Source organism: Egretta garzetta, unplaced genomic scaffold (genome assembly GCF_000687185.1).
Source record: "Egretta garzetta isolate BGI_Z169 unplaced genomic scaffold, ASM68718v1 scaffold126, whole genome shotgun sequence".
In the NCBI taxonomy this organism is placed as follows: Eukaryota; Metazoa; Chordata; class Aves; order Pelecaniformes; family Ardeidae; genus Egretta; species Egretta garzetta.
Window position 1 is genome coordinate 819057 of NW_009260128.1, and position 27890 is coordinate 846946.

Sequence of the window (27890 nt, forward strand, 5' to 3'; positions counted from 1 at the left end):
GCTGACTCCGTAACTCGTGCTGCTTGTTTAACGCTTCCAAGAGCTACAACACGCACTCATTGCCTCTAATCAAGACGTAACACTGACAAGTGACCATTTAAAACCAGCATCTTTTTACTCAGAAGAACTGCTTCTATAGCACACGCTCACCAAGTACCAACCACTACCAGTTTTTATGTGCTGGCAAAGCAATCGCACCTAGAGCAGACTGAATGCTTGCAAGCATTCAGGAATCACGTTCCCATTACTAAGGATGGATTTGCATCTGGATGCGACCAGCTGTAAATCATCCTCTGTCAAACTGGATTTGGCAACCTCTGGAAAGTGTCATCCCCTATGCAGCAAACCAACTCCCACAAACTTTTCTGTGCACTTATACAGAATTCTCTGAAAGAACAGGGAAATGGTTTTATACATGGTACATGCAACACAGCACATTTTACTGTATTATTACAGATAAACTGGGCACTGTGCCATGGGGCCAGTATCCCTTCGGACAGCTGTAAAATAGAATGTGTGTCTTAAACTGCTGAAACACTAATAGGCTGTCTGGAAGAAAAGGCGCTGCTGGAAGAACTTCACGTGCATTCTTTACATATAATGCCGAGACACGCACTTCTGGTAAATGGAGTTTTTAGAATTTCCTAAAATCCAGAATCAAATGCATAAAAAATACACGAAACAGAATTTGGAAAAAAGTAATATTATTTAACATGTTTTTGAATTAAATATTCCACATAACAAAAGTGTTATTTTCATGTCACCAACTATATTACTTATATACATATGCCAAAGAGTTAACAAAAGAATTAAGAGATGCCCTATCAAAACCAACAGTGATTTCTTGCTTCAGCAATCTGAAATAACTAGTTTGTATCATAGACAAAGTATAGACAATATTTACAGAAAAGGGCTTTTTGGATCTGAGACCAATTATCATTCAGAAGGTAAATTAAAACCCAGCTCTGTATTATAGTACAACAAATCCACCACTGATCAAGAAGTACTTGCGGCAAACCAAAAAGATTAACTTCCTGCAACTGGGATTAGTATTTACAAAATATACTGATCAGCCACACAGAGGCTCATATAACTTTAAATATATATATACATACAAGCACACATATATATACCTATATATATGTAACATATAAATAAAATTCAAAAGAACTAGGTAAAAATAACAAAAGAACTTCTGTCTTTGGAATGTCTAAAAGATGACTATGGTTTTACTCCAGTGTTTCTTTGTTACGAATATACTTAACAAGTGGCACCTTTCGAAGCATTACTTAGTCAACTAGGTAGTTTTGCTGAAACAATGACTTAAACAACAACAAATAAAAGTAACGCATTTCCAGAATTCACAAAGAAAATAATGAGGAGCTTACAGATTTGAAATGATAACTGTTTACAGCACTGGGGACTACTGTAGAGTATAGGTGGCCTAGCGTGCATCTAACTTTCTCACTGCTGACACAAAATTATATGTTTACTTCCCCGATTTAGTATATGGCTGTGATTTCCACAGATACTAAGATATGTACCTGCTGATCCAATACAGCAAACGGAAAAGAAGAGGCTTTCATCGGAACCTCTTCTAGTTTGGATTCGCTTTAAGTAATTATCGCTGAGTTTAAAACCTCAGACTTTCAATGCAAAAAGTAACAACTAACTGCCTCTGTGGTTGGAATGGAAATGAACATGCTCCCTCTCAAGAGTTTAACTCAAGAAAAGCCATAAGTTCACGGCATTTTATTTTTTTCAACAGATTCCCAAAACGTACTAAAACCCCCCTTAAAACAGAACTACAGCGTTTTCCTGTGCCTTGCAAAAAAAAAAAAAACCAAAAAAGAAAACGAACCAAACCCAAAACTATTCTATACTGCATGCATCCACATCGTAACATTTTGTTTCCAACCTCAATCATTTCTTTCAACATGTAAAAAAGAAAGCAGACCGACAGTTTCACGGTTTTTCCACTAAGTTATTCTTGACCTCCTTTAAAAATGGGAATCATTCTATTCCGACATAAAGTTCCAGTTTATTTTTCAAATAGATATACTGGCTGTGAATTAGAAGATGAAACTGTATACAGTATTACCTGAGTTCATTGATTCACAGACAACTTAGCACAGATTAAATGATGTTTTCCCAATATTCTTCTACAAGCTTAAAAAAAGAATGATTCTTTTAGGTAATTTTTGTAAATAATTAAAAAAACTATAATATATTATTCTATTGTTAATATTTTCAATGCTTGAAGCTTTAACTGTAAAAATCCATCTTTTTACTTTTCTGAAAACTTTAGAGAAATTAGAGTCCCAGAAACGTCTTTAGCTTTCAATTTTTGAGGTGTCATCGAAAAACATTGCCTATACTTTGCCATTCATTTGAAGATTCTTGTACCACTTCTTCTAAATTCAGAGCACGACTAATATCTTCCCCTTCTTGTTCTTGATGACTAGCAGGCTCTTGTACAGGACCTGCCAAAGTACAAGAGAAAAAGGCAAAATGAGTATAGTTTGATGTATAGTGTAAGAAAAATGTAAATAGAGCACTTGGGAATAAAAGAATACTACTGGAAAGGTATTACACGACTACTTCAGATTCTGTAAATTCATTAGATGCTCTCCAAAAAATTAAAAAGAAAAAAATCTAATATAAGCAATTGTTTTCCTGTAATTGTTTTTGAACTTTATATTCCCGAGCTCCCCATAAAAAACAAGGAACCATAAGCAGTAACCAATCTCTGTTTCAACCTGCTTTTTGGGTTGCACGTTCAACTACTAGCTCATCGACTCTGGTCTCTGGCTATTAGTGCCTAATTCCTCAATAACTTAAGGGAAGTGTTTTGAGCTGGCTTTCCGCACTCGCTGTTACTTTCATTCTAATACGTACCAGTGTAACCATGAGCTCGTTTCATATGCAGTTTCATATTGCTTTTCTGCGTAAATCCCATTGCACAGTAATCACATTTATAAGGCCTCTCTCCTGTGTGCTTTTTCATATGGACTTGAAGAGCACTCTTCTGGTTGAAAGCCTTTTCACATAGTGTACACTGAAATGGCCGTTCTCCTTATAAAAGAGAAAAAGGTATTTAATAATTTCTCATTTCAACATAAAAATACAGTTCAGAATTCAGTAAAAATTCATCAAGACGGCCTAGAAATTAAGTAGATGCGATCTTTTTCCTTGAGACTTTCTCAAAACTGTGCAATGGCTCCGTATCATCAGCAAAACATCCCAAATCAAACAGCAGAGTGTTTACGTAAGTCCTAAACCACTGATATAGTTATCTTTCCTATCCAATTTATTATCTAAGTAGATTATTTAATAGAAGTGTAAAACATCAGTTTGCCAGTTTGGCTTTTCTGTACTCAGGGGGACCATCACCTTTTTACATCATTTATGAATAATGTAGATAACGCAGTATTCTAGAATTACCAAAGCTGATGTCTGGAAGAAACCAGAAAGTTGAATGTGTTAAAAAGAAAAAAAGTTCTAGTAGTTCTGCATGGGACCTGTGGCCTCCTGTGCCAACAGCTACTAGTGATTCCCATATCTTACCAAAGCAGGCATATTCTTCCAAATCTGCCAGAACACCACTAATTTCTAAACTCACAAATATATTCATTACAAAAATACCTAAAAAATTTAAAATACCTGTTTTGGAAAACCAGACCTTTGCTTCAACACTCATCACCACAACCTCCAATATCAACACAAGACACACTGCTGTATGTTACTATAGACTTCTAAAAGCACTTTCTGAACTTAGAAATACACTTTTTTATTAGTTGGCACAATAAAGCACAAGCAGAAGTACAAATACTTTTCCTCAATTTTTTTTAAAAAACAAATTTCTCTCTTCCTTCATTACCTGTATGTTAAGTGTCCCCCCACACACTGCAGTTTCCATGCTAAATCCAACTTCTCAGAAAAACAATAAAAGGTCCTTTAAAGCACAGAAGTGTTCTTTCTATTTTTGCTAACAACGATTTCACTAGTTTGAAGTGAAATCTAGGCTTTTTCAGATACTTTTGACTCCAGGTTTTCTATTTTGTTAAGATGAACAGCCTTTTAGGTGTTTTGTAATGGATTAACACATGGCTTTTTCGGTAGAACTAGAAGCATCTGCTTCCCTCTAATTTCGGCAACATTTCTCCAAACTGCTCTTCACTGATAAATCTGAATGTACAAGATGTTTAGAGGTGTTGAGAGAAACAATGTTTTTCCTTTTGGCCACTGAGTCCGTAGGTACTGCCCGCTAGAAATCATTAAAAATGTTTAATGAAGATAGAAATCACAAACACTTTCTCACAGGTAAGGACCATACCTTTAGGAAAGCAAATCAGTTTAGACTTACATTAGTCTTTCCTATCGTAGTATAGGTAAGAACACCCATCTAAAAGCTGTGCAGCACATGTTCACTCTTCTGGTCTTAAGGGATTTTTAAAAGAACATTCTTTTCTGAAAGGATGACTGTTGTGTGGATTGACTTGCTCTTTCGACAATGTCAGACAACAGTAATATAAAAACTAATTTAGCAAGGATTGTTACAAGTTTGTGTGCATTCCTAGCACATGAGCACCCAAGGACAAGAAACCCCAAAATATCTGAGGATTTACTGAGTAAATTACAAGTCATTCCAAAATAGAAAGAATTTTTTCTTATGACGGTGCAGATTTATGAGAAACAGATGCATAAAGGGACTCCGCTCTTGTTCCCAGCCTTCCGGAAGTGCTCTGTGTCTATTACAATGGGCAACATGGATCAAAGCAGGGAAAAGGGAAACTGACATTCTTTCCTCTTTTCAGATTATTTTATGAAACTCTTACCTAGAACATTTTTTAAAGTCTGTATTATTTAAGTCAGTTATGCAGAAAACATCTCTTTGGATTATAACTCCTGCCTCTCTTTTCCTACCCCAAATAGGACCAGATTGTTCCTTTCTGCCACCATAACCACAAAGCAGCTCTGTCCCCTTCTTCAGTTTTCTCTTGGGAAGAGCAGCCACCATTTCTCTTGGCATAGGGAGTGGAGGGAAGAGAAGCATAAGCAGCCAACCCGTTAGATGAGAATACATGGGGTCAGCAGAGACCTCTAATGCATAAAACCAGCTCTAGAAGATCAGATCAAAATTTCCTCCCATGCTTAGATGAGAAACCACCTTCAACCAGTTGCTACAAACACCCCTTACAAAACATGCTTATATGCACCCATAATACAGCAATTGCAACTAGCAGCAATTGATCGGTGATGAATGCTGCTTGCTAGCTGACAAATGGCTGCAAATACCCTTTACCCTTATCAGAGTTATTGCTTATCTACCAGAAAGTAAGTTTCGCTGAAAGTGGATGACCCAGCCCACTAATATTAAAGTCTATCCCGCCACACCTGCACTGAAAACTTCCCCTCCTCTTATAATACTCTCTAAATGCCATAACCAATACGTATCACCCACATTGCAGTATTTCACAAGTTAATGCAGAAGGATCTCATCCCTTCCCAACTCAACCATCACACTGAGTTCTTCATCTGCTTTTTATGCCCAGCACCTCCCCTATCTATCCACGCCTTCCCATTGCAATGTCTCTGAACAGGCTCTTAGGATTCCCAAATCTCAGAATTTCCTTAGCAAAACTACTCAAACCATAAATTCACTAAGTTCATGAATCCTCTCTATCCAACCTCCTATCCTTTCCTACTAGCGAGTTCTCAGAAACTGAATGAAATGTGAAGAAAAGCCAGGGCCGGCACCTAGGACTTCTCTGGCTCTCAGCTGCCTAGCAAACCCTAACACCCTAAAGCTCAAACAGTCATGTGTAAATGAAGTGCAACAGCTCTTACAATTACTGCTCCTACTTTACTTTTGACAGTATACAAACCACGTGCTGAATTAGGCAACCGGAATGAGACAGATTAATTTCACCATAACAAATCAAAAAATGCCACAGTAGGCTGCACATTGTATAGGCCTGATCTAATTCATCCACAAACATTTGGAATCACTAAACAGTCATTCTCCAATTCTTCTTTTTTTCCATGGTAAAACAAGTATCAGACTACATTAATTTCTTTGCAAACCTCATGACACACTGCAAAAGCCAGGAAGAAAGCACAGATAGAAGTATGACCTTGTCTTGACTAGTTATGTCTCAGTAACTGCTTATGTGCAATGGTGAGTACGAACTAACTTAACCCTAATGGAAGACAGAGTCATTCATCACCTAACAATGACTTTTCTATATGGCCATTGCTATATGGGACGTTAAAGCAGTTTCCTAGACTGCAGCAATCTTAACATATCTTCGTCTACTTTTTTTTTTCCTCTGCTTGTCTTCCCTGGAAACCCCTTTATAATTTATTATTCATAAAATCACGGTACATACACAGCCTTAGACATCGACTGGAACTTCACCATGTGCTTCATGAAAAAATGAGCAGAGAGAAAGACCCTACCTTTAAGAACTTGCCATAAACATAAGAGAAAAGAAATTAACAGGTAGACAAGTATACAAGGACATATAAAGTTAATGCAGTGAGAAGAGAGAAGTTGTTTTGGAGAATTGACTCCTATATTTAGAACTCATGTCCTTAAGAACACTGTCCTTAAGATAAAGAAGGTGAAGGCAGCTGGGCTATCTTATGTACAGCTTTCAACTTGTAGCAGGACAGAAGCTGCAATCTGAAAGCACTTTTATCACAGAAAATGTGTGCTCCCTCAGACAAGTTGGTATAGTCTTTTTAAGAGTAACAGTTGAAGATAATAATTAAGCAGAAGAGAACACAACAAATTAAAGACACTGGCATTAGAAACACATGAACTGAGTAAGTAGTTCAATGATAACAAAACATTGCATACAGCAGCAGTATCAGCAGTCAAGACTGTCCCTTATTTAACGTCAGTAAGCATACCCACTCATTTGCACATTCTCTTACATGCTTGAAGGAGATCATATCCAGCGTCTTTACACCACTTTATTATTCTGTTTCAAAGATTTAAAACTTTTAGGTACAAGCTCAGGTATTCGCACTACTGTTGCAGTACTGTCAGTCCCAAAGTACAGGGAAGCTTAGTCACACCGCTAAGCACGATGTTCTGGCTTTAAGTGAAACATCACAGTTTCTGAGATTTCAAGCCTCCTGTTCCTAATTTTAATGTCTAAACTCTGAGTTAGAAATTTACTTGGATTTTTAAGCTTAAGCTGGTAACTAAGCGAAGTTACCTGAAACCATGAGCAAGGACTCCAAATATAACACCCATATATTAATGAGAAAATCTCGTGAATAAAAATAATTTCTGTTGTTACCTGTGTGAATGCGACTATGTCTCTCCAACTGACTTGGCTTAGCAAAAGCTTTTTCACAAGTATCACACTTGAATACTCTAGGCTTCTGGGAACTCAGTGAAGGTCCAGCCTGATGGGTTTGCATGTGTTCCTAAGCCAGTACAGAAAAAAAAATTAAAAATTCAGACCATTTAAAAAAACTTCACTGTCTGACAAAGAAGTATATTCACAGTTTGAAGACAAAAGCAGAGGATCTTACTCATCAGCAAACAAGCTGGAAGAAGATGGAAGCCTGCATTATTTTTTTTTTAAAATGAAAGATTGTTTTTGTATATCAACTCTTTGTAAGGCTGATGCATTAGTATCTTTACATTTCTGAAAACCTCTGTCAATAACTGTATGCACTGCTTTTTGGGCATACATTAGTCCCTTCACTAAAAATAAAATCAAAACCCCCAAACTTACAAACACAGATTTGGACAACTGTGCACTGTGAGTTCATACTGCATTTTCTCCCTCCCTTCTACAGTATCCATCTCTCCCCCCTTGCCTGATACATAGGTATTCCCAGTCAGCACCTGAATAAGTATCTTTGTAAAACGGTACAGGCCTCAAAGGCCTATCACAACATACACACAGCGGCACAATGTCAACGTGCAAATAGAATCACTTCACAATGAACTCTTAATAATAATAATAATAATAATATCATCATCACTAAGGTCCTTAGAGGTAAGAAAGAAGAATGAGGGTATGACACGTTTTATCTTTATGAAGTATTAGTAACGGTTCTAATTTCAGTGTTTTTAATTCACTGATGCTGGGCCCAGAAGTTTTGCAAATTAAAGCAGTATCTTATGTAATCTATTAAATTTTTCATTTAAATATCTTTATTAATACCAAGATACAATTCAGATTACAAAAGAAAGCAGATACAAACATATTTAATTTAAAAATCTGATCAAGAACTGTATGTGAAACAGCACTGTCAGTACTTGTCCATGTTCTAAAATGTGTGTGGATATTCTTTTCTAGTCTAGTCATTACAGACTGGACTATTAATTAGTCTTTACTACACCTAAACAATAAGCCTTCTTGATGTCTATGAAGTCCTATTCCTCTCTCCATGAACTGAAGCAAATTGTGTCTGCAGAATTTGTTTTCACTGGAAAATCAGCGAGACAGTTACAGGGAAGAATATTATTATTACAGTAATTATAATAATATAGTATTATAGGGAAATAATAAAAGGTCTTCTCAGAAAATCACAGGAGATTCATAAACCACAGCTTAGCTAGAGATGAAGAAAATCTGTTGCTTTTATCTTGTTACCTCCTGAAGCATTGAAATGGTGGAAGCACACTATGACCTACCCCAGAAAAATTACCTGAAACTGGCTGCTTCCTTCTATCCGCCACAAAAAAGAGAACCACCCAAAAGAACCCCCCCAAAAAAATCCCAAACCCCAACAATCGCCATGACCAGTTTTCTACTTGAAAGCAAACAGGAAAGCATCCAGATAGGCACCATAAAACCTTCTGTCACCTTCCTCTGAAGAAAGTTTGTGCTGTAATTCTCTTCCACTGATCTGCCAATCCCTTATATTTTTCCTGCAAAATACACGCTTTCGAAAATAGTTCATGGGAGTACAATGCTCTGAAGCGCAAGCACTTCTTTATAGACATACTTAGTATTTCTTTGACTGTTCATGTGATATCCCAAACAAGCATCATCTAATTAGAACATAACAGGAAAACTTCTTTGAAAGGGCCCTTTACCTCACCACTACACCACTCATGCACTGGTATGCAACTCTTATGCCCCATTTATCTTGAAACATTAATTGTAACCACCTCTGAAAGTACGGCAATAAAAAGTTTGTTTCATTCCCTTGTTTTAATTAGATCACAACTTCATTTAATTTTTGTCTTAGAACAATTTCCATGCTTTATTTACTATCTACAGTCACCCTGAAGGCATTCCCACTACCTAATGATATGGAATTGTACAGTTTAGTCACTCTGCATGTCTTAAGATCCTCCTCTTTGAAGCTGTAAAATCAGGAGTCACCAACATCTGAAGGGGAACTGAACACTGGACTGAAAATTTTTGACACCGGGGGTGAGGTGGGTGGCGGGGGCATTCGTACATAATCTCTAAAAATGTTTTTCTTGTGGATAATTGTGAAATTGCTGGTACTGATGCCTTTGGAAAAAATACAGTTAAGTACCGGCATCCAAAATCAGTAACCTTACCTCCTACTGGGTTTTTCAGGAAAGCCTGACATTTGGCAGTGTTCTTAATAACTCCGGTGATTTCCAGAATACCATCAGTACAAAATGAAGAACTTCAGTAAGAGATCACTAAACCCTTCCCAAAACCCAAAGCCAAACCCCATGGTTTCATTTATCTTTGCTGAACTTCCTCTTAGAAGCTGCTCACAGCTGATGTTCTGGAACACCTTAATGAAAAGATTTTGATGAAGAGATGGAATTTGTTTTAGGACATGATGACCAAGTAGCAAATGAAACTGTCTTTCTGTTTAAAACAACCTCTCCTCCTCCTCACCAGAAGTGAAAAATGATTATTTGGATATTGATTTTGGACCTTGCATTGGGTTTTTACAGGATACAGAGGAAACCTTCCTGAAACAAGATTTATCAGCTTTCACAGGCACTAGTTGGACTGAGAAAGATCAAACTGTTGTGCTGGTCGAAAGAGAATAATAGTGCTTCCACAGGATCAGCTATACCAAACTGCATACTTCTGTCACATTTTTGATTAGATGTTCCAAAAAGTTAGCTGTCCACTCCGCTGGTTTGTGTATGTCTATATGGGAAAAGAAACTGTTGAAACTTCCTCATCAACTGGTCAGGTTCACTCTCAAATTTTTACATATACATGCAACATTACCCTCCTTCCTTAGGAACTAACAAAATGTGATCTTTTCCAAACACTATTGTCTTTGGATCTGAAGGTTGAAAATGGTCCTCTGCACTGAGCGGGAAGTTTTTCCTGGTATAAAGCTGTGGTTTCAAGAAGCATCCAAAATAAAGCAAGTAAGGCTGTCTTTCACATCAGAAGGTACCCATTCAAAAAGTCAGCTTTCAAATATAAATGTTTTCCATCATCAACCTAGCCTTATGTAAGCTGAGCGGGAAGTTTTTCCTGGTATAAAGCCGTGGTTTCAAGAAACATCCAAAATGTTTTCCATCATCAACCTAGCCTTATGTAACAAAAAGGTTTTTCTCCATGTTGCTCCTGATCTGTGTTGAACTGCAAGTTTCTTTCAAATCTCTCTTGTAGATAAAGTAAAATAGAATCATAGAATCATTTAGGTTGTAAAAGACCTTTAAGATCAAGTCCAACCATTAACACTGACAAGTCCACCACTAAACTGTGTCCCTAAGCACCACATCTACCCGTTTTTTAAATACCTCCAGGGATAGGGACTCGACCACTTCCCTGGGCAGCCCGTTCCAGTGCCTCACAACCCCTTCTGTGAAGAAATTTCTCCTGATGTCCAATCTAAACCTGCCCTGGTGCAACATGAGGCCATTTCCTCTCATCCTATCGCTTGTTACCTGGGAAAAGAGACCGACACCCACGTTCCTACAGCCTCCTTTCAGGTAGCTGTAGAGAATGATAAGGTCTATCCTCAGACTCCTTTTCTCCATGCTAAACTCCAGGTGGGAGTTCCCGCAGCCACTCCTCATAGGACTTATGCTCCAGACCCTTTACCAGCTTCGTTGCCCTTCTTTGGGCACGCTCCAGCACCTCAATGTCCTTCCTGTCCAAGGCTTTCTCCCTTCAAATCCAGTTTGAAGCTCTTTCTGTGAGCCCTGTTAACTCCTGCGTAAAGATCCTGTTCACCCTTTGAGACTGGTGTATCCCCCCCATCTGTCACTAGCAGGCCTGGTATCATGTTGGCTGACCCATGACCATAAACCCCAAATTTTGCTAGTGACACTGATCTCAGAGACAGTTACTGATCTTCTGGCTCTTCATGTTTCTTCCCTCATCATTTCCTGCAACTGAAGGGATAGAGGAGAACAATACTTGTGCTCCTTACCCCTTAACCAGACATCCCAAGGCCCTGAAGTCTCTTGATTGCCCTTGGACTTCTTACTGCAACTTCATCGTTGCCTACATAAAAAAGCAGTAATGGATAATAACCCAAGGGCAGTAGCAGGGTATGAAGTTTTCTCATTCTATCTTTAACCGAGGTCCAGTATATAATAGAAGTCAAGGTGTAATTATGAAAAAAATGTAACACCAGTCAGTTCTAAGAAAACAAGTTGAAGAGAGACTGATACATGGGGTTTTTGTTATCATTACTTAAGGAAAATTAGTATCAATACTGTATTTCTTTTTTTTTTTTCTGGAAAATTTCTCCTAAACTAGAGGTTAACAGTTTCACAACACCACATTTTGTGACAGTTTTCCCAAGGACTAATAGTCTGCTTGACACACATGATCACTTCACAAACAGGATATATTTCCTTAAAACATGGAATCATAGGATTGGTTTGGTTGGAAAAGACCTTTAAGATCATCGAGTCCAACCTTTAACCTAACCCTGCCATCCCACCATTAAACCATGTCCCTAAGCACCTCATCTATCCTTCTTTTAAATACCTCCAGGGATGGGGACTCAACCACCTCCCTGGGCAGCCCATTCCAGAGCCTGACAACCCTTTCTGTGAAGAAGTTTTTCCTAATGTCTAGCCTAAACCTGCCCTGGCGCAACTTCAAACCATTCCCCCTCGTCCTATCGTCCGTTACCAGGGAGAAGAGGCCAACCCCCACCTCGCTACAGCCTCCTAACACAATACTAAAGTGAAAGGAAATCTATTGAAAAGCTCTCTTAAGAGCTACTTAATATAAACACATTGCTTCTGGCTCCAGAAATTTCCTCTTATGAATTATGGGAAGCTGGCAAAATTCTGAGCAAATTATAATATAAGTTTGCTCTTTTCATAAAGCATTTCTTTAAATCACTGACTTTTAGTATCTCTCAGAGATAGGATACTGGCCTGGACACACCACTTGCCTAGTACAGCCCAATATTCCTAACAGGAACATTCTATAATCTAGTTATAAACTTAAACACACCACTAATTTTTTTGAGAAGACGTGGAAGTATCAGGTTGTTAATAATCTAGAAAAAACTACACAGAAAATATTACTCTGCAACAGCAATAATAAAAGGATGTTTTAAAACAAATGCTTCCTCTGCAGATGTCACTTGTACTCACAAGACAGAGCACCTAAAAATCAAATGACAGAGTGCAAAGCCAACAGCTTCCTGATTCCAAAAGCTTATCTGGAAATCAGGATTAGCAGCGATGACATACTGAAGCAAGTAAAGTAAGTAAAATCTTTTTCTGGCACTATTATTTCCATGACAGGCATTCACATTTTTCATTCTGTAGTCAATATATGCTTTAAAATACTCCTCATGCTCCAGAAGAGAGTTCTCTATCTGTGTATACATTATCACTTACACTCCCTCTCTCAGATGCACACCTCTCATACTGGGAAAGGAAAGGGATAATAGGTACCTTTCACTAATATTGCAAAAAGCCCAAAACAAAAGAATGAGTTAACAGAATAATCAACTGTTATTACCAAATACCTTGAGATGTGTTGCCCGCTTAAAGGCTTTATTGCAGACAGGGCAAACATGTATTCTTTCCTTGCCGTGAACCTCTTTACTATGGTGCATCAACATGGTGGCCGAAGAAAAGGTTTGATTACACTCGAAACACTGGTGCACACGACCTTCTTTTTCTGCTTGACTGCTTTTAGTCACATTAGGAGAAACCTCTGTCACCTATAACGAGTTACAAAAAGACCTTCAAATAATTTCCAATTTCATCGGCACATCCACAACGGTGGTTTATTTTTCAAAATCTACAGCAACATGTCCAATTTTTGGAGAGTGCTTTCAACTTACCAACACACAGGAAATAAGTTGTATGTAAACATGAACTTGTATTTCATTGCTTTTAAGAATGACACATATGTATTTTAAGAAAACAGACTATAATAACTATGATCAAATTTATTTATCTATCAAATTAAATAGAATGTGTTTGTACAAATGTTTTCCTATATTCAGTTTCATAGTCCTTAGCATCTCAGGTGATTCTCACATTTCTCACTGAACAAAATTCAAAGCCAAAAAACAGTTCAGACAAGAAAAAAGTAGCTCTGATTTTGCAGAGGAAAAGAATATTTTCTATTTGTTTATAATTTCCTCACTGGGAACTCTATTTTCATAAGGAAGTAAAGCTCTGAGCTACCAACACGAAGTTCCAGAGGCACTGAAACACAATGAAAAGTTGATAGAATTTGGATGGGGTTGTGCTTCATTTTTGTTTTGTTTTAATCAATGAGGGAAAAATCTCACTTTCTTAAAATAACACAAGATTCCTTCAACTTTGTAGACACAAAAGAATCTTAAACACAATGACTTACAGAAAGAAACAAATGAAGATGAAGATAAAGGAAATAGCCCTCTAAGTGGATTATTCAGGATGAACTGAACTTGAAAAGATACAGAACACAGAATATTATCTATACTAGAAAGTAGATATGCAATATAAAACATATTGAAACAAATGACAAAAAAATCCTGTGTGCTTGTGTGTGCACGTGTTTGTTTCCAGCTAGTTGGAATTTCTCAGGAAAAGGGTGAAATGTTGAAAGTTCAATCAATACAGTCACCATGATTAAATAAAACACACAACATCATTACAGGGAATGACAGAAAACTAGTTTATGTTAGCGTTGCATTTTGATTGTTATTACAGTAGGGCTACCGATAGCCACATTTTACAAGTGACCTTATAATAAGTCTTATGAAATGGCACATTGATTTATGAAAGCATATATACTGAAAGACAAAATCTAGTTTTAAATTCAGAAGAGTAAGAAAACGTTTATGTTCAATTTTAAAACAGCCACCTTCACAGAGTATTTGAACACTAACATTGTTAAGAACTCACACTCATAGGCATATGCAAATGTAAAAATCACATGCACAAGATGTTATTAGAAACATAGAATAGTTCAAGTTGGAAGGGATGGCTTGAGATCGTCTAGTCCAGTGTCCCTAGAGCACACTCAAGGCCATGCCCGGGTATATTTTGAATATTACCAAGGATGGAGACCCTACAACCTCTCTGGACAACTTCTTCCAGGGTTCAACCTGGGTTCAAACAGGGTTTCTTTGTGCTCAGATGGAATTATTTTAATTTGTGCCCATTGACTCTTGTCCTTTGACTGGGTATCAATGAGAAGAGCCTGGCTCCATCTGCTTTACTCTGTCCCATCAGGTATTTATGCACATTTATAAGAACTGCCCCCCAGAACCCACTCTCTTTTAAGCCAACCAGTCCTAGCTCTCTCAGCCCCTCCTTTTATTGCAAATGTTCCAATCTTTTAATCATCTCTGTAGCCCTCCACTGCACTCACTCCTGTATATTCATGTCTCTCTTGTACTGGGGGGCCCCAGGACTGGACGCAGCACTCCAGATCATGCATTCTCACTGGTACTGAGAAGAGGGGAGGATCAACCCTCTTGATCAGCTGGCAACACTCAATGCATCCCAGGATGCTGCTGGCCTTCTTTGCTGCATGGCTGGCTCACAGTCAGTCAACTACTTGTCCAGCAATACCCCTCATCCTTCTTTGAAAAGTTGCTTTCCTGCTGCCCTCAGTGTGTACTAGTACACGGGATTGTCCTTCTCCAGGGACAGAACTTTGCACTTCCATTTGCTGATCTTCGTGAGGTTCCTGTTGGCCCAATTCTCCAGCCTGTCGAGGTCCCTCTGCATGGCAGCACACCTATTCAGTCTGTCAACCACCCCTTCCAGTTTTCTATCACCTGTAAACCTGCCAAACATGCACCCTCCTCTGTTCTATCATGCACCCTCCTCTGTTCTATCATGCACATCACTACTGAAGAACACTGATGAACAGTACTAGCCCCAGTATTTGAACCCAGAGGAACACCACTGATGACTGGTCTTGAGATTGACTTTGTTCCATGGACCACAACCCTTCCATGCCCAGCAGTTCAGCCAGTTTTCAATCCACCTCACTGTTCCATTTAATTAGCCCACACTTCAACCTCCGTGTAGGCAAGCTGATATGGAAGACAACATCAAAAGCCGTACTAAAATCAAAACAAACCACATCCACTGCTTCCCTCATCCACCAAGCCAGTCATGTCATTGTGGAAGGCTCTCAGGTCAGTTAGGCATGTTTTCCCCTCCATAAATCTCTGCTTTTTGTCCTTCATGTGTTTGGAAATGCTTTCCAGGATTGTTTGCTCTATTGCCTTCCCAGGGACTGAGGTGAGGGTGACTGACCTGTACTTCCCCAGATTCTCCAACCTGCCCTTCTTGAAGGCAGGAGTAACTTTTGCTTTCTCCCAGTCCTCAGGAACCTCTCCTGATTGCCATCTTTCAAAGGTAATAGACAGTGGTCTCATGACATAAGCCAGCTCCCTTAGCACACATGAGTGTATCCCATCACCAATGGATTTGTGTATGATCCTCCTCTAGTGAGGGTACATACACATTGCTCCACCCTTTCCCACTGATCTTGGTCATCTGGGATTGCAGAAGAGAAGTCACATCAATACAAATGAAGCAAAATGAGACACTCAGTACATCACCCTTTTCCAAATCTTCTGCCACCAGTTCCTCTGCCACTATCGGTAGCAGGACAACTCATATTCCTTTTGCTGCTGATATACCTGTAAAAATCCATCTTGTTACATTTTATGTCCCTTTCAGAGTCAACTCCAGCTGGGCTTTTTGTTTCCTAAACTCATCCCTGCCTCCTTGAATGGTGTCTCTACTCCTTCAGGGTCACCTGATCCTGCTTCCACTTATGTACGCTTCTTTTTTAAATCTGAGTTTTGTCAGGAGCTTCTTGTTCCTCCATGCTGGCCTCCTGTCACCTTTGGCGTCCTCCATTGGGATTGACTATTCTTCAGCTTGGAGGACAACATTTAAAATCAACCAGCTCACCTGGTCCTCCTTCCCTTCAGGTCTGCTTACTATACAATTATTCCAAGCAGATCCCTTAACAGACTGAAGTCTGCTCTCCTGACATACAGAGTTGTGATCCTGCTATTTGCCTTATTTCCTTCCCTCATGATCCTGAGCTCTGCCATCTCATGGTCACTGCAACAAATAATGTTTCTGACCTTCACATTCTCAATCAGTTCTTCCTTGACTGCAATTATCAGGCCCAGAAGAACATCTCCGCTTGCTGGCTTCTCAGTCATCTGTATCAGGAAGTAATTATCAAAGCACTCCAGAAATTTCCTAGATTCCTTGTTCCCTGCTTGTTACTCTTCCAGCAGATCTTAGGCAGATTTAAGTAACCCAGGGACTGCAAATGACAGATTTGTTTAGGTTGCAAAGGATCTCTTGAGATCATCTAGTCCAACTCCCCTACTCAAGAAGGGTCAGCTAGGGCAGGTTGCCCAAGATCAAGATGAATGTCTCATCTTCTATTTCTTCCTGATCAGGCAATCTGTATCAGATGGCTAGTATTCACAGCAGCGTCACCCACGTTGGTCTGCTTGCCAGTCCTTACCCGTAAGGTCTCAGCTGGTTCACTTTCCAGGCAGAGCTCCATGCACGCCTGCTGCTGTCTTGCATATCTGTCCTTCCTAAAGATCCTGAATCCAGCCATAGCAGTGCTTCAGTTGTGTGAGCTGTAGCACCTTCTCTCTCTGCTTCCAATGAGATCACAGCCCTGCAACTGCATGCAAAGTTCCAATTCCTCCTGTTTGCTCCCCATGCTGCATGCATCAGTGAACAGGCACTTCAAAGAGGCACCCAGTTGTGACAATTTTTCCAAGATGACCGTTGAAGTTTCCTCTACTACGCTGTCATCTCAGCACCTTTATTCATATACATACACTTGAGGCAGGACACACACCCCCTTCAGCCTTTTTGAGGTTTCTCTTGCCAGTATCAGCCATGTCTTGTCCGTTGCTTGCCAATCCAGTCCACCACTTCTTCACTTGATTGTGAGTTACCATCTGCCTTTCCCATTTTTCCTGTTTTAGAGCTTGCATTACCAGGTTGGTTGAAAACATTAATTTTGCCTTCAAAAAGAGAACTCTGAGCTACTTTTCCCTAATATTAATACTATATTACATACGTAAAAGTATCTACTGAAATTCAAATACTTAAGAAGCTGAAAAGAAAGACTTTATATTGCTCCACTATTAAAGCAATTTGGTTACAAAAAGAGAATGGAAAAGGTGTAGCAGTAGGCGCTATTTTTTTCCACAGCTCTCAACTTTGTCTATTTTTATTATCTAATTAAAAACTTACTTGGAAATTTTTGGAGCAGTCTATGTTGAAAGCATGGTTATGCAATATGTAGAAAGAAACACATTATTCATTGCATTTCTTTTTAGTATATGAGAACATGTTTTTAATTCAAAACTTAAAACAGAATATGGGTGACTAGGAAGTCACAGTGAACCTCTTCCCAATAGTCTTACTTGGGAATGACATCAGCCTTCCTGCTTCAGGATACAGAGGAATCATTCCAGTATTTTGATTAAGTAATGTCCTTTACCCACAAAAGATACAGAAATATATTGTACTTACCTGATACGTTATTTCATCAGAGTTTGCAGATGCTGAATGGGGTGTATGGCTCACTAGTATGACTTGCTGCGAGCCTGACCCACTTTGGCTAGCGAGACTGGAATCTGTGAGTATAGCAGGGAACTGCTGACCCTGTCAAAGAGGCGAGAAAAGAAAAAAGGTACAGTAACTCTATTTAAACAGCTAACTGTACCCATGTAAATTATTTTTAAACCTCAAAAATGCTTCCCCCCCCCCTTGAAAAAGTCCATTCCAGAATCCTATCTGAACAAATGCTACTCTTTTCCCTCCCTTTTCTCCTTTCATTTAAGTCCACCAATTTAGGGGCAACAAGAGATGAAAGTCTGTAAGCGTAGAGATTCAGTTCTTATCAATTTTTCCCAGCCTTGCATCAATTGTTCTATGTCTCAGCCTTCCCTTGTCTTTGTGTCTTCAGCAGATACTTTCTTTAGCTCCCCTATTCCGCTTTCCTGCATGGTCTTCCCACATTATTTTCCTTTTTTAAAATGTCTTAATTAAAACTACTTCCAAAATACATCCAATCAAGGTACAGTATTAGTAATTAAGGTACACAATTACTAATATCACAGTACTTCTTCTATTTCTACATTACTATTGAAGACTTTTCAATTTCCCTGGGAAATGCAGTACCTTTATGTACTACCTGTCTATTTATCAAGATTCCTGCAACACAGACCATGTTTGCATAGAACCCAAACCAATGTTTTGTTTTTATTTATGTCTGCTTTAACAGCAGGCATAGCGTCTTATTAATAAACATCAACACTGCCAAATGTAATTGCTTAAATTACTACAAAGTCTGAAATGAAACCACATGTTGCTTTGTCACTCCAAGATGCCAGGAATCACAAATGTGTCAATTTAAGAAGTCTTCTTCCCCTCCCCAGAGCAAAACTGCGGAGAGGGAAGCATATAATCATCCTCACAGACTTTACTTCACCAGGTGTAATCACACCATATGCTAGACAAATAGTCTTTCATTTATATACATTTACACATTTTAATTTGGGTGAAGAGCAAGTAAAAACCAATCTAAACCTAGTTCAGCCAAGAAAGTAGAAGAAACAGCCCAGGTTTTTAGATTTCAAATCTACACTGAAATGCTGATGACACAATGACCCTAAATTTTCACTTTCTATTCTTTAAATATTATTGGGTTTTTTCTTCTCTCTGCTCTATAGATTCTGTTTGCCAACACATCTTGGGCTCTTGATGACACCATAGAAATCTTAAATTATGATAAGAACAAAACTAATGCTAAAGCTACTGGAGAGATGATAATCCATACAGTACTATTCTTATAAAATGTCTTATAACACTACCTGTTACTGAAGACAGTCAATTTAATTTAGATTCTGTCTCGTTATTTGCTCTAAAAGGAACTGTCACAGCTGCTCTTTGACTCTCATGTTCAGAAGTAGTAAAAGAAAAAATTACCAGATTAAACAATGAAAAGTTTAGGAATACTAAGATATGTTACTGAAAGTGATGATGAAGTACATAGTTTAGTTTATCAGTAAAAATCAATCTGAAACAGTATTTGGAACAGTAGAACCCATTTGTTCATTGCAAATGAAAAAAAAACCTGCAAAGGTTATCTGTATTTCTGTTTAAATATTTTATGCTTCTAGATGCCAGTGTGCACACACTGTTGGCAGCAAGAAGGAAAGTTAACTGAATTTTCAAATACAATGTATTTACAGGACAAAATTATTTTCTAAGCAAAATCTCCAATTCCTGCCCTGTAAGACGGTAACATTAGTTTATCTGTCAGTTCAGAAAAGCATGTCTTACCTGTGATGTGATATTAAGTGTAACTGCATCAAGACCACCTGACAACATTCCCTGAGTGTCAGCAAGAGTCAAGGTGACACTACCATCTCCTCCAACTCCTGATGAAGACATTACCAAATTCTGGGCAGAAACTGTAGACTGAGATATGGGTGTTGTTGAAGGAAGGTTTGTTCCACCTGTTGTATTAAGTTCTGGAATATATGCAAAATAGTAAAAAAAGATCTGTTACAAAAATTCTTAGCTGCAAACTTAATTTTTAATTGAACTTCATAAAATGTATCTCTCTTTTGCTAGGCCCTTCTATTTTGGAAGCAAATAAATCAGTTAAACAGCTAAGCATGTGTCAAAAAGTGTCAGATGATAAAATTAGAAACATTTCATCTAAATGTAGCTTGATGGACATTGTGCTGCAAAGCAGTAACTTTGTAACATGGTGCGTGGGAGATGACTCATTGCCAAAAAGACACCTGAAGAAGTTTCAGGTTACACATTTCTGTAGCCTGACCACTTTCAGAATTCTCAATGAAATACACTTTGACTCATGGCAGTAAAACCAAAATTTGAAAACTCTCTAACCCAACACTCCCATCCTATCCTTGCAACATGGCTGATAACCCATAATAGCAAAAAAGGCCGGTGTATTGTTAACAGGTATTTCATATGGATTATACAGATGACACAGATTATAATAGCTGTGTAATGGTTTATTACAGATTCCCCAAAATGTGACTGGAGGCCTCACTGCTCTCAGTTTGCGATAAGCCTCGAAAACCTGAGAATATGAGATGGAAGTTACAACAGAACTCTCTGGTTTTACTATTTTGTTTACTAATTCACTACACTACAGAAGAGCACGCCTTAACATTCAAATCTTACAGGATACTCTGGGGTAGGCCTCCCCAAGCATGACATTAAAGCAGATTTGTTTTATAGATATATATGAGCGCTAAAGGAAGCTAAGAAAGGAGACAGATGAAAGGAAAAGGAAGAGAGAAAATTTAAGTATGCATAAGAGTGAAGAAAATTATTTACATTATCAGTAATAAGTCTGTATTAGCACAGATGGCTGCAACCAACCAGTGCAAGTAACGCAACCTGCTGCTGTATGAATGACTATACACACACACACTTGTGTGTATATATAAGCAGAAATTCATATGTGTATTTAAAATATCAAAATTTGAATACTAGAGCAAATTTGATATAAGGGATATTTTATCATCTGTCTACAGCAAATGTATCTGATTTGTTCATCTTTCAATTTACAGAAATAGTCCTTCAATATTCCTGTAAATGCCTCAAAGCACTAATTTTAGATATGTCTTCTTGTTTTCGTTTTCTTTTTACTGGAGTAAAGCTCATTTAAGTTGGCATAGCAATTTAAGGCTAGTGAGAAAACACACAAAGCTACGTAGTGTCTGAATCTTAATGTGCAAGATTATACCATTTCAGATTTAGTTACCTCATCTAATGTCTATTTTTTAACAAAATGTTATTATTGTTAATTAGAAAAATCACTGTATGCATACCTGGAGCATTTAGTGAAGTGCCCTGAGAAAGAAGCTGGTCGTTGCTTATAGTTAATGTAGCACCTGTAGTCTGACTGTTGATGGTTGGCGCTGTCAGCCTTAAGCCACTATTCAGATCACTGTTTCCAGAATTATGCTGAATAAGATCTTGGCCTGAATAGAAATTAGTCCTGTTATAACTGAAAATGTCTCAACATTATTCTGCTACTGTACTTAGAACTATAAACAAGTAATCATAAAAGAAGTAGAAAATTCAACCAAAATAAAAAATTAATTTCTACACATGCAGATGTTCATGCAGAGGGTCAACAAGGTTTTAATGCAGATGTGATTATGCATGTCTAGATACTAACATGTAGAGAAATGCCTGTGGTTATTAATAATTAGACAAATACTGATCTTGCTTAGTTAGATTCAAGGCATGAAACCATAAAACTTAGCAAACTAAATGCTAACGATTAAAACGTGTTTGGTTTTTTTTTTCATATCTACTATATGGATAATGAAGTACATTGAACATGTCCTCTTTTGGAAAAAATATCACTCCCACATGGTGTTAATTTTGTGGAATGGTTAAACGTGGAACATACAGAAACTGAAAGCAGATTCTATCAATTGGACAGCTATACTCCACTTTCTTTCGTAAGTGAACATCCATTAACAAGCAGGAAAAACATAGGTGGGGGAATGTGACACCTTAACATGGATGTTATTGTTATGATACTTTACAGGAAAAAAAAAAGACAAAAGCTAAAACGTTATTGTTATGATACTTAAAAAAAGTAAACACTTTACAGGAAAAAAAAAAGACAAAAGCTAAAAAGAAAAATAAAGAAAAAAGAAAGGAAAAGAGAAAAGCACTGAAGATTATACTGCACCTATGAAAAAAATGTAATGATACAGACCACAAATTGTCTTTGGCAGAAGTGGAAAGCCATTTATAATGTATATAGGATCAGTCTTAGAGGCACTACAATATATAATATATAATGTATATAGGATCAGTCTCTTAGAGGCAGTATGAAAATCAGTCTAAATTTTTTCAGAAGACACCTTAAGTATTAACTACATATTATAAAGACTGAACAGTATACATCAAAAAATGGTCAGAACATCTATTAGAACATGGTTCCACAGGCATTTAAACAAAACTACAATAAAAAACCTCATCCTCAATGCCTGCCATACTTGTTCCCATCCCAGTACTACCCAGGATTGAGGGGCACTGCGAGGAAAGAACTGGCTATATGGGATTTGCCACCAAGAAAAATATTTGTTGAGTCAACGCTATAATAAAATAGGGAACCAAATGTAACATGCATTCTCAAAGCAAATGTATTTGGTTTTCAAAAGCAGATTTGGGGAGTATCTTTTAAACCAACGCATATAAAAAAAAATACATCACGGGAAAGCTGTGGACAGGGAAAATATCCTCAAATGCTAATGTATAGCTACCTTCTAACATGGATATCTTGTACCATTACAGTTCATTAAAAATACCAACCTGATATTGTAAGAGTGATTTCTTGAGGACTTCCTGATGAGCTTGTATTAGTAGAACCTGAAGCATGAGCTAGAACTTGACTCAGACTGGAATTATTTATTGTCAATGTGATCTCATGTTGTCCATTTGAAGATGATACCATACCCTGTGAAGTCATGACTTGAGAGATGTCCTGTGCACCTAAAACGTAAGCGGGTGGAACAAAAGAAGAAAAAAAAATATCACATGAAGATCCTTTCTTTATAATAGATACAAATTTTAAAGCAATTAACACATTCTTTTCTAAATGTAGCTAAAGATGTAGCCAAGGTAAGATGCTAGAACTTGCACTCTAAAGAATAAATTGTTTTAATATCCAATTTATTCCTCTGCCAGTTAGGATCTTCAGAACAAAGATTTTGTATGTTTCTGAAGACCAGAAGTGTTCTTCAATATTTTCATTATATAGTCAACCTTCTGAAAAAATCATATTCAAAAATGGTAAAACAAAGTTATAAAATTTGCTGAAGACACTAATACTGTATGCTTATTTGGGGGCAGGGGGGAGATTTTCTCAGTATGGGTAATACCATGATTAAAACTAAGGCACTCAAAGCACAATAAAGCTATTGACACTGCTTACCACTAGCGTTAGTTGTCAGCACAGACTCTTGCTCTGATAGGGATCCTATTGTCATGTTAGCAGAAGATGTTACTGTGGGCTGCAAAGACAGGCCTGATATAGGCTGAATAACCACATTAGCTGGCACTGCACTTTCTGTTGCCTGGAGGGAGGGATTCTGTGGAGCCATACTGGGATCTCCAGTCAGCTGCTGAGCGAGTAAATTACTCTGCTGTAATGTCTGCTGCAGAATACTTGGATCAATCTGAAAGGCAAGTTTTCAATCTGATCACTCTGAAGTTAACAAATATGGAATAGGTGAATAGTCTTCACATAAATACAGAATTCAACGATTTGCATATAGAATACATATAAAATTCAAACTTTGTAATTAAATATTCTAAACTCAAATTTATTTTTTAAGGGTCTGTATATAGCCGGTCTCCAAAGTCACTATGAAAAAAAGTCTTTAGCTGTAGGTTCTTCCCTCCCTTCCCTCAGCAAAAGGTTTGGGAAATCAAGATCATAGTTACACACCAGCATGCTGGGCACCAGGTAACCACAATATGCTGGCATTCTGTACTGTCTTGCTGTTGCGTGCAACACTTATCACTGTCTTCAGGCCTTTGAAAGTGAAAAGGCATGGAGCAGAAAGATGACTGGTATCAGAAAATATCTATTTTTTTTCAGCTCCTAGGGCTCATTAAGGTCTCAGTTCACAGTCAAACAGCTGTTCTTGATACTTTAAAATAGACATTTAACTCTTCAGGGATGAGTGTTTGGGGACTGGGAGAAACAAAACTAGAACAGTTTTCTTTATTTTACACTAAACACTTCTTGAGTCGACAAGTCCCTGAGCAACCCAATGCAAGCCTGAAGAGGACCCTTCCCTGACCTTGGGGTCGAACCTGGTGACCTCCAGAGGTCTCCTCCAACCTCAATGATTCTGTGAAACGGATCAAACACAACCAAGTTCATCAAACTCATTCTTTCACATAATTTTAAATATAAACTTTTAAATGTAATCATCTCACCTTTTTCTGTTGTTAATTTTACAAGCTCAATGGGAATTTAAATTGTGAATCCAAACATTAAAAACTTGCCAAATAACACTGGTGGCTTATGTTAAGGAAAAGAACATTCTGTGCAATAATTTGGGTTGGTTTGCTTCTGTGGGGGATTTCTTTTGGGGGAAGAGGGTGGGAAGCTTTAGCCTAAAGTGCTTTTGAAGTGAGAAGACAAAATGCAATTAAAGGAAAAAAATACAGATTTTTAAAGCAATCTGCCAAAATCCCAGAGGTGTAGGAAAAAACCCCCAAACAACTGAAAGAAGCCAGAACAGAAAAAAAACCCACCACTGTGCAGTGATTATCTAAGTCTTCTAACATGGTACAACTGATAGAGCATGGTATTGCTGCATGCTTCACTCAACTCAAGGGAACTCTTCCACAAGTACGTACGCTCATTAAACCTCCTTCAGCCCTCAAAGTGACTTCATAAAATTAAAAGCAAGAAACTGCGAGCAACCTACCTGTAATGTTATGTTGTTAATACTGGTGGCATCTATTCCAGAAATTTGAACATTTTGTCCAACCAGATTAGCAGCAAGTTGTAACTGTATTCCTTCAAGAGTGGCCAAGCTACCATCTGTCAAGGACACAGTTAAGTCACCTCCAGCTACCAAAGAAAACAGTCATATTATAATGTTTTTCTTTATCATTACTGACTGCCTCTTTTAGCTTATTTTTATAAATTAAATCAATACAAAAACTATACATGCACATTTATTTATGCCACGAAACATAATTTGAAGCAGATTATTGCCTATTTCAAAGCCTCAAATTCTATGCAATTTAAGGATTGTTATTATTTAAGCACTAGCTAGCGTTTTACAGAACAAGAACCACTCCAGAGTAGCTTTGGAAACCTGGAGAAATTTGGTATAAATTTCCTTGGAGAGTATGCAACAACTAAATGCAAGCAGCACTCACACATGATATATACACCCTGACTCTGAACATACACATGAAAGCTACTGCCATATTTTTGCACCATTGTTCAAGGTGGCATCAAAGTTCATCCTATGTATGCACATGGATGGAAATAAAGGCATATTAGCATTTGAAATACTAAAACTTTAGAACTTGGAAAGCTCCTAATTTCCAAAGTGGAATAGACCATCTCCACAAAAGGTCTTGAGAGAATATAAGGAAAAAGTTACCTTGTGTTTGGCGTACCTTCTTTTCTCCAAATACCTTCAGGATGATCAACCTAGTCTCCTTTGGTTGATGCTTCAAAACATCTACCTACCTTTCTCTCTCCAAAATCCTTTAGTATATAAATTTGCTTTACAACGCAACCAAGAAATACCTATTCTGGGCAAAATGCAAATCACTAATCTCCATTTAAGAAGGTTCCTGCCTCTTTCTAGGACATCTGAACACACCAGAGACTCCTCCTTACTGTGTTCGCTAAAAAATCCAAGCAAACGTCAGACAATTTTTCATCACAAATTTATCACAAACAGTCCCTGTTAAATAACATTTACCAGTATCTTCCAAACAAACAACAGTTTGTTGGTTCTGAACAACAGTTTATGTCAAATTGGGTAAGCTGGAATGACTATAGCTAAATATGAGGCTGATAAATTACTGTGAATTTGTGGGCATACCTTTAAAATCATAGATATGTACCGAAAAAAGTGCCAAAGTACAGAAAGTCCAAGTCTCACTTTCAGAAATGGCAGACAGATGGTGCAAGACCCACAATTTAAGCAGTAAATTTAACAGTACCAGGGAACATTTCCAGACACCTGAACACTGTTCTTAATACTGTCCCTGTCACAACCTTGCCTGAGGCCAGCTAGCACTTAAATGAACAATTCCTGAAGGCAATTCAGAAGTTAGCAAGGATCATTCTCAGAAGGTCATCTACTTGCAACATGAAGCATGTTGGGTTATTCTGTGCCAGTTGGCCTCAGAGTCAAAGAACAGTCTGTGGCACATTTAATGCGCTAATGCTGCTGTAGTCACTGTCAGTTGGTAAGACTTTGTATCCAGGGAGTTTAATTATTTAGCATACATGCCTACACTAGTAGTTTTTTGTATCACTGAAGGGTTTTCTTGGGGTTTTTTTTTTTGGTTGGGTGTTTTGGGGCTGTGTAGTTTTTTTCTTTTTATTCTGGACCATTAACTATGCATGTACAGCAGAGCATGTGCAAGAAAAGTTTGTCCATGCTAGTTATTTACTTAAGTAATGAACACACTGCTCTATGATCTAATGCTTCAATACAAAATAAATCTTACAGAATAACTGTTTTGCTTCTCTCCTTTTTAAGAAAAGGCAACAGACTGTCACCAAAAAGAATGTAAGTACTCCAGCTACTGTAACGTAGTTTTCTTCCTTTCTCAGGTGTAATACCACAGCAGAACCAAAGAGATTTTTTTAGGTGAACTGCATACATTTCCCCCTTTGTTCTTAAATAAATAAAATTCTATTTACGTCACCACCAGGCATCAAATCATGAATTCAGTACAACTCTCACCTGTTTGGAAGTAGCATTTGGCTAATTTTCTGACCTCTAATAGAAAGCACAGTTCAGTACTTGATCTCAACACCACCACCAAAAAATAATCCATTTTTACCTGACACTGAAGCAGGCAGGATAGCCTGGCCCACCAGTCCTTGCTGAAGTAAATTTTGATCAAACTGACTTGTCAAAACGGAGTTATTCATGATGAAAACATTAGGGTCTGTTGAGGATGAATTAAGAAGACTGACTGGTTGTAGTCCCTCAGCTGAAGTACGGGCGACAGGCTTCCTAACTTTCTTTGTCTCTGGTTTATAATGACACTGTATGTGGGTTTTTCTGCGCCCTGAAGTACGAAACCGTAAATCACAGTGTGGACATTTAAAGGGCTTTGCTCCTGTATGTAGACGCATGTGGACTTTTAGACTCCCTTTTGTAGAAAAAGAATTACTGCATACATGACAACTGAAGAGCTTCTGGCCTGGAAAAGTTTCAAAAACAGAAAGGTAAGTGATAAAACCTCTAGAAGTCAACAGAGCTGTACCAACAATTTAAAAAAATAAAGATGCTTCACTCATTTGAACAGAATAAATTTGAAATAGCTAGTCTTTTTCTTTAGAGTTTTGGCTGCTTTTCAAATGAACTAAGGATCTCACTTAATTTTTTTCCTATTTCTAAAACTTAACACGCTGTTAAAATTTTCATGCAGGATCTTATTTGGTCACCTTGATGCCTCTGTCCTCCTCCTCATCTCTCACCTTCCTGACTAATCAAGTTCTTTGAACTAGACAGCTCATAAAACTGGAGAATTATAAGTTTCATCTTGACCTCTTCAGTGTTTGGCTTCTCCTTATTTAGCCATTCATTTCCTTTTTAATTCCAGTAGCTTTATTCTTATGTTTCAGCCTTTACCTCAATACTCACTAGTATTAATGGATTACAAGTAGGAAATGAATAAAATTTATAAG

At 37.8% G+C, this 27890-nt stretch overlaps 1 protein-coding gene across 10 annotated transcripts in view; it reads right to left on the reverse strand.

Annotated features, from left to right (window-relative positions):
• Positions 1 to 767: 767 nt before the first annotated feature.
• Positions 768 to 27890, reverse strand: part of ZNF236 (zinc finger protein 236) — an 85491-nt gene continuing 58368 nt past the window's right edge. For 6 of the 10 annotated variants that reach the window (XM_035896928.1, XM_035896925.1, XM_035896923.1 and 3 more), the window contains 11 exons: positions 27038 to 27403; positions 24925 to 25070; positions 23415 to 23658; positions 22793 to 22972; positions 21289 to 21441; positions 19760 to 19950; positions 17945 to 18076; positions 12931 to 13128; positions 7314 to 7443; positions 2899 to 3075; positions 768 to 2483 (listed from right to left, as the gene is read on the reverse strand). In XM_035896928.1, coding sequence (XP_035752821.1) covers positions 2356 to 2483; positions 2899 to 3075; positions 7314 to 7443; positions 12931 to 13128; positions 17945 to 18076; positions 19760 to 19950; positions 21289 to 21441; positions 22793 to 22972; positions 23415 to 23658; positions 24925 to 25070; positions 27038 to 27403 — 2045 coding nt within the window. In that variant the 3' untranslated portion in view covers positions 768 to 2355. Of the gene's footprint in view, positions 2484 to 2898; positions 3076 to 7313; positions 7444 to 12930; positions 13129 to 16913; positions 17394 to 17944; positions 18077 to 19759; positions 19951 to 21288; positions 21442 to 22792; positions 22973 to 23414; positions 23659 to 24924; positions 25071 to 27037; positions 27404 to 27890 lie in introns of those variants that run through there. The other 4 variants (XM_035896924.1, XM_035896926.1, XR_004842360.1 and 1 more) reach the window with 4 other exon arrangements.